The 11,844-nt window shown below is 38.0% G+C and overlaps 1 protein-coding gene across 1 annotated transcript; it reads left to right on the top strand.

Moving 5' to 3' along the window:
* Positions 1–746: 746 nt before the first annotated feature.
* LOC104462045 (transmembrane protein 106B-like) lies at positions 747–4,928 on the top strand (the record flags this gene model as incomplete). The annotated part of the gene is made up of 4 exons (XM_010073869.1): positions 747–887; positions 984–1,033; positions 3,475–3,528; positions 4,283–4,928. Coding segments are annotated over 4 exons (384 nt in total), but the record flags the coding sequence as incomplete, so codon positions are not given.
* Positions 4,929–11,844: the final 6,916 nt, after the last annotated feature.

Raw genomic sequence — 11,844 nt, 5'->3', positions numbered from 1 at the left:
CTCCTCTTGCTTGTTGCTCACACTGCGTGTGTTAGTGTAGACGCACTTGAGCTGAACTGTTCAATCCACTCCTACCCTAAGCTTAGTTAGTGCCTTGAGAAATACAAGCAGATTCAATGACCAGTTTGAAAAATGTAACTGGACCTGCTGTGACTGGTTCCTGTAGCTATAGCTGATAGTGACTTTGGAGTTATCTGCATTGTTTTTGGAATGTGAGTGAAATATAGTGGGTATGTGTAGGACTGTTATTAAAAGCTGCCCTGGTATTATGCATCTGTCAAAACTGATTTTGAGGAAGAATGATTTCTTGTTTGCCCTAACTTTCTTTCCACATGCTTCTTGTCTGCTTTGTAGTGCAGTCAATACAGGATTGCATAAAGGCTTTTGGTAGAGTTCCTCATTTTAAATAAAGCAAAGCAGCCATGGGAGAAGAGGGTCCTGTGATAGCTAAATTTCCTGCAAGGAATAATTGGGGATAGGAAGAAATGCAGTATTACCTGTGGAGTGTGGTCATCAGGGAAGTTGTGCAGAAGTTTGTGCTGCTCAATATATTCACAGAAAAGAAAAAACCTGAGAAAGGAGTTATTTTCCTTTGTCCCCCTCCCCTCCAATCCTGGAAAGCAGGAAAATATACTTGCATAATTTCAGCTATTACTGTCTCAGGCACAAATTTAAAATTGTGTGCTCATCAAGATATACAGAATGAATAGCTGTTAGTGTTTTGTGTTTGTGTGGTTTTTTTTCAGAACGCACTAAATATAACCAACAACAACTATTATTCTGTTGAAGTGGCAAATATCACAGCCCAAGTTCAGTTTTCGAAAACGGTTATTGGCAAAGCACGGCTAAACAACGTCACCAACATTGGTCCTCTGGATAAGAAACAGGTAAATAGGATAGGCTGTCAAAGTTGAATATGTGTTAATCTTCATATATAAATCTACTAATTTGTGGTTTTGTTGGTTTTTAATTTTTTTTTTTAGATTGACTATATGGTGCCCACAGTCATACAAGATGAAATGAGCTACATGTAGTAAGTGTACTCACCTCTAAATAGCACATGGGTCTTACTAAAAATCACAGTTGTGCCAAACTTGACGTTTTTCAAAGTCATCAAAAATGCATTTACAAAGATGTGGCACTTTTTTGGTGTGTGAGTTTAAAAGTACTGAAAAATAGTTAAACTACAGTTGTTTCCCTAGTTCCATATAGTGGCTTGCTGTACCTGGCTCTCAGCACTTTGAATGGTATCTCTACCCCAGTGTTCTAGGGCTTGGCAATCGCTGGGACCCACTGCTTTGGGGGGTGGAAGTGCAGGTGTGTTCTCCTAACAAGTTCTCTAGTAACTTTCTCACAAATTTCTCTGGCAGTAGGGGGAATTTGTATTTAATTCTAGATAAATTAGGGACTATTTTTTATTTCTTCAGACCATGTGTATACAGTGGTAAGCAGTGTTTACAGCCTGTCCTTTAAGCAGTTTTATTCATAGCTTCTGAAAGCTAGGAGAGAAGCTTATAGCTTTGAAGTGTTGGAATAAATTTAAATAGGTATGAGATAGTAAATTGGGCTCTAACTTTAAATAAGCAGAAAGTGTTGTGCTTTTGTCACCTCTTAAAAGCACGTGAGTTAGCTTTATGTAAACACTGAATCCTGTGAATCTGCTCATCTGTTGGATGCATGAGGAATAAATAAATGTGGCATTCGTAGAACTCATGCTAATACGTACCTGTTTGTGCTTTTGTTGCAATAATGCATTGAAACTTCTTTCATGGTCAGTACTGTGGCGTTAATTTCAGTAATGCCGTTGAGAGTCTGTTCCCAAAAATAGCTGCAACTCTTACTTGCAAGCTGGTGACTAACCTTAGAAAAACCTGGATGATGTTGGATGTGTGGAGAGATACGGACAGGCAAAACCTGCTCTGCCTGTGGCCTGAGCTGCATGGATTTTAGGCTCTTCTGCTTGATAGCTGCAGCCTTGGCAATAGTGCGGGACAACTGTGTACCCACTGGTCCAGCTCAGGGGTAGATTGTGCAAGTCAGTGGAGGCAGAGAAACTGTCGTGTCAGTGCCCTTAGTCTGTAATGTGGACTTGCCCTCCTTTGGGACAAGTATTTGTGAATGTTACTAGAAGAGCAGACTAATAGCTGCTTTGTATGCATGTGAAAATATTTATTGCTTCAGCACATTGATGCTAAGCATGGACTGTAACTGGTTATGAGACCCGTAAGTATAGAAGTTTGTATCAATTAAGGATCTAAGTTCTTGTGTGGGCTGATACAGCAAAGTCCTAGTGCTTATGAGTAGCACTCTCTAGCTTTGTTGTGAAGTGTTTAAAATGTACTAGACGGAATTTGAGCCACACACAAAACTATAGTTGTTAATTTTCTCCAGATTTTCTGTATGTTACACAGTTGGTATTAGTTGACCTCCCTGACCTGTTGACAGTTACTGTTCTTGATGGGTTTCTGCTCTTTTCCTGTATTGTGAGTGTTGAAAGCCTGGGTTTGCTGTATGCAGCAACCCTGGAGACAGTGAGCTTTCTTAGCTTGAACACCCAGCCAACATAACTTCAGCTGGTCTTAGGGGGGTTTTGTCGTTGTTACTGTGTTTGGGTTTTTTATCTGCACACAAATATGTAACTTGCCAGTGAAGGCCCTGGGATAATCTTTGTAATACAGATAGTATTGTGGGTTATAGCATTGGGGGCTGTACCATGGTTCACGTTTTGGTGTTTCCCCAGCCAGTCAATTTAGGTCTTGTCTTTGTCATAACTAGCTAGTTGTCTGGATCCTGGAGAGTATATGTCCTGTAAAATCAGCTTAGGTTGAATACCTAAGATCTTGGAGACCTTCAGTGTCTGTACATAATCACCTGGATTCAGCAGACCTGTATGATGAAATCGGCATCATACAGAGCACTTCCACGCATTTATTTTAGAGAGCTGGCTCAATGTGGGTTCAATATTTTTTTCCATAGAAATTGCTGCTTTTATGTGAAAAGATGCTGAAGTTCGCATAACATTGATCTTTGGTTGTAAATTTTCCTTTCTATATAGAAATTTCACGTTGAGTGAATTACAGCAGATTATGACTATATCCTTTCATTGTAAAAGTCTTCCTCAGTGCTGAACTGATACTGACATGCTTTAATGTCGTGGTTCAGGTTAACTCTGATTAGCTTCTGAAAAATTGAGTGGACACTTTCACAGGACGCTTGTCAAGCATTGCATGTAAGGAAGCATGTGTAAATATAGTTAATGTAAAAGCAAGACTACGTATATAAAAGTAGATGTAGGTGAGTATAGAGTCACTGGCAGTGTTTTTCAGCAAGTCTTCTAGTTGCTGTTGCTGGCAACTTTATAATCTCTATATACGCAGCTAGCAGGATGTCCAGTTGTAGCCACAATTTTTGCTTTTTAGATAATTATCAGTATAAGCTTAATGCAAATCTAACAATTGTTTTTATTGTTTGCAGTGACTTCTGTACATTAGCATCTATCAAAGTGCATAACATAGTAGTGATGATGCAGTAAGTATGGAAACTTCCTAATTTTTGGCAACAACTTTAAAAGCCGTGTAATTCTTATTGAAATGTTAGCCAGAAGTACTTAATCCTGGAGTCTGTGCATCATAGATAAAATGAAACCAGCTTGCTTGTAGTAGTGTAGTAGCTCATAGTTCTTGAAACTGAAGTGTGTCTTTTGACAGGTTCTGGTGGTTTAAAGACACTTGAGTAAGTGGAGCTTTTATTACTGTATCTGCTCTGCAAGTTGGACTCTAGCCATGGACCTACTAAAGTCTCAAATAGTTTGAAATGACTTTGTGTATCAACCACTGTTCAAAAATTGCCAAGGTCTTTGTGATCTTGAAGCAGTAACAGGCTTTAGTATTCTTCCAGACTCAGCTTTTCATGACTGATTGCATAAATAACAACATGGTGGGCTCTTTTTTTTGGGAGGGGGTGGGGGAGGTGTAGACCAACCATGGCCATATCTTCTCTAATAATTTACTTTCTCCTCACAAAGAAAGGTATTAATGAGTAAGCCTGAGCTTCACTATCTTCTTTAGAAGTCTGTGCTCAGGGACCCAAATGTCTTTCATGGAGAAAATCTATAGTGATAAACTAGTATTGTTTTAAACTTTATTTTAATACTTACTTTGTTTCAAAACTACTTCCTTAAAAATGCTAGTAATGTAGAAACAGTGATCTGGAATAGGAAGCACTGAATAGGAAGCTCAAGCCTCTTACAAAACAAATATCTCTTCTGTTTTGTCTTTTTAAGAGTGACAGTGACAACCTCTTACTTTGGCCACTCTGAGCAAATATCCCAGGAGAGATACCAGTATGTGGACTGTGGAGGAAACACAACCTACCAGCTGGGCCAGTCAGAATATTTAAATGTACTTCAGCCTCCACAATAAAAGCACCTGTTGGTTAGTGTGGAATGACTGCTGTCGATGCTTGCAGAGATCCTTTGAATAGGACTGGTACTACGTGAAGGGGAGAGTATGTGCATGTGAAGCATAGCAAATATGGTGACCTGTTCACTTTAGATGCAAGGAGGGAAAAGGTGCAAAATGTATATAGATGCACTTGTTAAATGTTGTGTGTTCCCCTTCTGTTTGCTTTCTATTACTGTAAGCACTTCTGTCAAGTTCTGTGGTGGGAGGGAGAGGGGGAATATCAGATTCTTGAACTGAATTGGGACCTTTCCTTACAGTGTGGTACATCAGCTTAGAGTAACTGTGTGTATGTCTGTTTTTAGGTGAAATGTGTCACTAATGAGCATTTTAGAAAAAATGATACTCATAAATTTTAAGTTTATGCTTCAGTTCTTGATGTTTGACTATTGAAACTGGCAGTATTACTACTAGAGTAACAAGATTACTTTGAGTTATCTGGGTGTGAAAATTCAAATAGTAACCCAGAGCGATAGCTCTTTATTTTGCGATTCTTGCTTTCATTTGGTATACATGATTAGAGGTGACATGCAGTCTGTGAAGGCCAGGAAAGCTCTCTTGAATGACACTCTACTTGAACATGCAACTTCTAGAATCTGGCATCTTTTCATTCATATTCCTTCCTGCTGCTTCTTGGATGTTATAAGGAAAATGTATGTTTAAGTTCAGTTTAGAAACAAAACAAAAACCAGCCCCCAGAATCATTACTGAAAAGGAAAAATTCAAGATTGTAGAAAATGAATGGGTAAAGACTCTGACAGTGTCTTTCTGTTTTATTTTTCGGTAAACTTCTGACTACAGCTACTAAAATCAAGGTTGTGTGGTTGGAACTAGGTGGGAAAGTTTGAGCATGGGTTTTGGCAGCTTGATGTAAATTTTCATCATTTTTATTGTTTTAATATACTGTGTATTTAAGCTACTTCAAGTGTTAATACGCTGGGGTGTGTATATTTAGTGCACAGGTTCAGTAAGCAACGCCGTAGTTATCTGAATCTCCAGAGCACTCACAGTTCACATCAAAGTTATGTAAGGGAGAATAAAGCAATTCTTTCTGTAAGAATAAATGCTGTTATAGTCATGAGACTGACTTATAACAAAGCTATTAAGTAGTTTCAATATGATAGTATGCACAGTGAGAATTTCGGGGGTAATTATCAAACATGGTGTAAAGTTTGGGTCCAAAGCTGCTTGACTTCTCAAGGCTGACTGTCCTCAGGGTTAGGTACAAAACTACTTAATTAACTACATCAGGATTGTTTTATTTTTGAATTAGATAAGGTGCAGCTGTAAGAAGGTACTATTGAGACTGTTGCATTGTAATGAATATTTTTTAAAATAGATGTTTTTATGCTGCCCATCTTCTGGAAATAAGCTATATAAAATGAATTAGCAATAAACACTATGGAAAAAGGCTGCTGAGTAGCTTCTTGCCACTAACAACGTCTTATGCTCTAGTACTTTAATGAAGGTACATGTCTATTTTACTGTTTTCTTTATGGGCCTAATTGGGTGGGTGGGGGAAAGAACATCAGTGATGTAAGACTGATTTAAAATAAATTAAGCAACCATACCAAACCTTCCTCTTTTGAATTGCAATGAGCACTTACTCTGAATATCTATGAAAAATTTTGGAACCTAAACTGTTGGTTTCATATAATTGTTGGTAAGATGAAGATGTGAGCTTTTTGCTTTGGAGAACTTCTGGAACTGGAATAGTCAATTCTGATTACTTACTGTAGTTACTTTTGGAAATTATTCTTGAATCTGGGCACTTAAAAGTAAACATTCTTTATTACAACTTACAATCATAAGGGAAACTACTTCACAATTGACTCTAGTCTTCCTAGAGTATAGATGAGATTTAGTCCTGTGGTTGATAAAATGCATACAGAATTTTGTCTGATAGTCTGAAGAGATACAGGTGATAACAGAAGAGCAGGATAGTGGGGAGCTGGCTAGAAGCAGAGAGGTAAACTCTTCTATGTTATCTATTCTAGAAAGATTTGCTTATATGGGAGAGCAGGGAGAAGAGAAAATTCTGGTTTAAATCATGTCAGATCTGAAGTCAGCCTGCAAGTGATATGAGTTTTTTCTTCTAGGCCTAAATATTTACACCTAGAGTGTTGATTTTGTTTGTTTGGAGTTTGTTGTTTATGTTTGGTTGGGGTTTTTTTAAGTAGAAAAAGAAGAAAACAGCTTTAGGTAGATATTTATATACATTTTAAACTTTTCTTCAAAGAATAAAAGGTAATTAAAATAACTGGAATGGCACAATGGTAAAGTTATTTGGTGACAGTAGCAAATGCTGCTTGAACAAGCAGGGCGGCAGGAGATTACACTGTTTATACAGTACTGAGACTCAAACTGACCTTTGAAAGTTTGGCAGACATGCTGAGCAAAATTCATGCTGAAATCTGTGGATCTTATGATGCATGAAATGCTTAGTATTGGCTAATTTAAAACAAAGAATTAGTGGTGGAATTATTCTTTCCATATATGTGGTGGAAGGGGGGAAGATGCAACTCTTAATGTCTGTTATCTGGGATATCTGGTGGATGTGAACCTTAACACCATCAGTTTGCAGTAGGTGTGCTGAATGACGAAGTTCTCATCTTAAAAAATAAAGGTTGGGGTAAAGATCCTGTTGATGACTCTTCAAATTAAGCCAGTTATAGGAGAAACAAATGCTTACGTTTTCTCATGTGCTAGTGTGTCCTTGCAGAACTGCCAGCATATTACTAAACGAAGAAGGCAAGTATTTGAATTTAACTACTAATTTTAATATAACATCTCAGAGAAGCAGGTAAGCATCTGTTTGAATACTTAACTTAGACTTTATTTCTGTGGGTGAGCTTGGAAACATGCCAAGGGAGCATGGGAAGTCAGTATTAATTTGTATAACTTTGTAAACAAACTATAAGAATAGATCCAAGTGACAGACTTGTAATTATTTCAGTTTTTTTCTCTTGATTTTAAATTCCTGTACCAGAACCTGTTGCACTTTAAAGTAGAAGCTCTGTTAGTTATATCTTAAAACAGTGGTCCAGATGTTGCACAATATTGGCACAATTAAAAAACAAAACTTAAATGTATTCTGTATAGAATAACAGTAAAAATTCAAAATTATAATTTAAGGTGGATTAATATAGAACACTTAAATGCATAAAAATGTTGGTTATTTGGCCATTCTGACCTGGAGAACAACATTATTTTACATTTGAAATGTAATGCTTTAAAAATAAATGACAGAGTAAAGCCACCAAACAAAATCAAAGATCTAACCATCAAATATCCATCTGAAGAGATTTAAAGGGAAACGCTCTTACTGAATGATGTAGTACCTGACACTTACTCTTCAATTCCTGGTGTGGGGAAAAAGCTTGTAGAAACTCATTCATCCTTTGTTTACACATCTTGATATTTAGGGCATAGTTGCTTAATTCTTTATCTTTGGTGAAGGCAGGCATAAGACTCTTTTTCCTTTAATGCACTTCTAATGTGTGCATGACTGTGCTATTAACATTCTGGTGTTTATATTTTGCAGCCTTAAGTACATGCCTTGGTTGACTTTGCTCCAAATTGCCCTTGAAGTTCTGCAAGTGAATGAATTTTTTCACAGTAGTACATTGCAATCATGACTGGGCTCTTTAGCGTGTGGTGTATAAAGCTAACTATTTAAGCACTGAATCTCCGGGTGCTTGGTTTGAACCGTTAGGGTCTTGAACCATCTGACTGAAGTGTTGTGCCCTCATGATGGAAGGGATGGTGCTTGGAGTAGTATGAGAGAGATTTCTAAATTCAGAAAATGTTAAAAGAAAAATAGCATTATTTCTTATTCAGCTTTTAAGGCTTCCTTTTTTTTTTATTTGGTGGTGGTGATGGGAGGGTTACTTGTGGTTTTGCTTTTCTTACCACCCCCCAAATCTGTAGTGGGACATCGATCTGTTCCCAGACCACATCTTCTAAAATGGGTGACTTGTTTCAGAGTTGGGCAGCTGTGTGAAGCTTAACATTGGTTGGACTGGGTTTTGAGAGTTAAGTAGAACTAGCAGTAATCCCTCTAACAAGTGTTGGCCCTGGTCATGCCAACATAGGGGAAAAGGAATAAAACCGAAGCCAACACCCAAGCAAAAAACATGTTGAAAACGAGATTTTGGGTATGGCAAAAACATGTAATGTTTGTCTACTTGAGAAGTCACCTTCCCGTTTTACCTTTAGTTGAGGGATTCTGGTCATTACTGGAGGGGTAGTTTGGGGTGGTTTAGTTGCTGTCCTACAGCTTTTGCCATGTAAACCTGCTTTTCTGCCTGTAGGCAAGCCTGTTGGACAGGAATGATTGCACGGAATCTGTACAATTAAAGTTAGTGTCAGGCCCTACAGCGTAGTGTGAGACTGTTCAGTGGCAGTAACATCCTGATCCTCATACTGTCCTTTTTCACCAACCATCATAAGGGTCGCACAACCTGGATGCATATGTCTTTTGTATACTGAAACTGCTTTTGCTTTGCATGGGCAGGGATATTTAGTGCCAGACATGCCAGTATATTATAGTGCCTGAATGTTTGGGGACTGACTGTCAGTGATTTAGTTCTTTTTTTGTTTTGTTTAAGAAAGCAAACTTAACCACTGTTAACATCGACTGTATTGAGTGTGCACATAGTAGCTTGAGATATGTATAGAAACACTAATAAGTGATAACTATTTTTGTAACTTAAGAATTGCAAACTGTTCTTGTAACTGTGTAGCAAACAATCTATCAACTTAAGCATGATAAACACTCTAGAAGTCAAGGGGTATCTGGGAATGACTTGTAGGACACAGATGCTATCTTAATGAAAGTTAACTGGGGCAAGGGGTCTTGTTTAGAGGTTCAAAATCTGGAGTTAACTTCATAATGAATATATGTTTCTAGACAGGATTGTTTGACTCAAAGAATGATATTAAATTTTCCATTAAAAAAAGCTTGGGTCATGCATCTCTTTTTTTAAATGACCTAATATTTTTATCTCCTCCTTCCCCATCTTCCACAAGTTTTCCCGTATCTCCCCATATTTTTCCCCATGAGCTTTCATGTATTTTCAATGGTATGAGTTGAATTCTTGTAACTATTGGCATTCCATTATTTGAAAATTTTGCAATGTACTTTTTTTTTGATACTATGTTTTATTGTGTTAAATCTGTAATAAACTAGAGTATCTGAAAGCTAAGCATCATATGTAAATGAGTTACTGTTGTCTGTACTATTAACTGAGTTAAAACCTTAGGTGGGTTGACCCCATGCACCAGGTGAGCCCCTCCTAGTTGCTCATACACTCTTCTGCCTGGTGGGATGGTGGAAAGAATCAGGACAAAAGCAAGAAAATTCATGAGTCAGGATAATGACATGTAATAGGGGAAGCAAAGCTGTGTGCACAAGCAAAACAAGGAATTTATTTCCTGTCAGCAGGCAGGTGTTTACAATGGGAAAACAAACCCCATAACCCTGAATGTCCCTCCTTTTCCAGGTCTTTTGTTGCTGAGCATGATCCCATATGGAATATCCGTTTGGACAGCTGGGGGTATCTGTCCTGGCTGTGTCCCCTCCCGGCTTCTTAACCACCCCCAGCCTACTCACTTCAGGGGTGGGCAGAGGGGGGGGCGGGGGTTGGGGAAGAGGAGGTAGCAATGAAAAAGGAACTCTCCATGCTGTATGGGCACTGCACAACATAAGCCGAAACACTGGTGTGTTATCAAAACTGTTTTAGCCACAAAACCGAGCCACAGAATGATGAAGTGCTATGAAGAAAACAAACTCCATCCCAGCCACACTGAGCAGAGTTGTTTGCAAAGTTATTTTAAAGAATGGTTATTGCTCAACAGCTTTAATCTTTGAAAACTGGACAATGAAGGACATGTCCTTGAAACATTTGTAATGTTCAGATGTTACAGGTAGTCTTACACAGTTTTTTGGAACACTTTAGTGGTTTTTGGTTTTTTTTAAGTTTTCTCTTGGATAAACCTATTGTATATTTATGACTGCTACATTGGTTTTCTGGTATGGATAACCAATAGGGGTCTTTGGTGTGTAGGGGGTTTTGGGGCTGTTTTGCTTTCAGCTTCTGTATCTCTTTAAAAAGGATTATTTTTTTTAAGCTAAGTTTAGATGGGAAAATAATTACAATCATACTAGCTGTTTTCTCTTTCACATAGTCCTTTTGCTTTCCCAGAGTTGTCATAACCATTGTCCAAACTTTCCTATTTGGACAAGCCCTTTATTGAACACTATAAATTGGAGAACAATAACCTTTAAGCAGTATTTTGCTATGTAGAAATTAGAGCTTGAAGAGGTGTGAAAAACTGCTTCTTTGTTGTTCAGCCTGTTTTGGGACAAGTAAGCAAAAGTATGTCTTTAGCAGTGAACAGTTGTATTTGATCCAAATATCTCAAACTACATGGTTTGGATTCCTCTCCCATTTTTTTCCATCCGGAGCAGGTAAGGGAATACAAAGGTGAATTCCTACCAGGCAAGTTTCAGACACCACCTTGTCTGCCAGGAGAGTGTGAAGATGATTAAAAGGGAACACACAGACAGATGGGAATAGGTAAACAAATGTGAGTTTGGACAAATTTAAAGACCCAAAAATTGTTATTCCAGGACACCTAAGGTAGATGTTTTTGAGATGTAAGTACTGAAAGATCTGACATCTTAAAATGGCTTAGTTTCAAAGACCTGACTGACAGAATCTCTAAAAGACTTTGGAAGTTTCCCTGGCTGTCTGTAGGTTGCTTTTCCTTTTACTTCTCAACATTTTATACAGCTTTCTATAAAACTGTGTAACTGAGCACATACTTAAGATATATATTTGTGCTAATAGGTTCACCTGAGAGGACTTTGGGTACACCAGTGATGAATGACACTAATTGCCTTCCAGTGTGAAGATTATGTCTCTCTGGCAACTTAAGGAATACCAAATCACACATTTAATTTTGTTAGAAGTCTCTTGATGTCAGATGAGGTAAAGATCCCTCAACATTTTTTTTTCCTATTTTTTTTTTTATATTCTTCTTTTCCAGGAGTCCCTGCCTTGTAAACCTGAGAGTTGAGATGCCTCACTTGTGTTTCCTGTGTATGGGTAGCAGGTGCCACACAGTTTAATGAGCTGTCACGGGCACTGCGGAGCTGACCCTCCTCCATAATGGAGCTGCTTTTTCATGAGCCGGTGAATCACCTAATACAGTAAAACTAGAACTTGATTAAGGAGCTTCAGCATCACAGTAATGTAACATTTCACTGACTGCAGTTATGGATACCTGAAAGATAATGATGTATATCATCCTTGAGAGGTTTTTAGGAAGTAATACTTCTAGCAGCCCCAGCAATATAGTTGAGGTTGAGAAATGAATG

Source organism: Pterocles gutturalis, unplaced genomic scaffold (genome assembly GCF_000699245.1).
Source record: "Pterocles gutturalis isolate BGI_N339 unplaced genomic scaffold, ASM69924v1 scaffold326, whole genome shotgun sequence".
Classification (NCBI taxonomy): Eukaryota; Metazoa; Chordata; class Aves; order Pterocliformes; family Pteroclidae; genus Pterocles; species Pterocles gutturalis.
The sequence above is the reverse complement of the archived record's forward strand: the minus strand, read 5'-3'. Positions and strand labels throughout refer to the sequence as shown.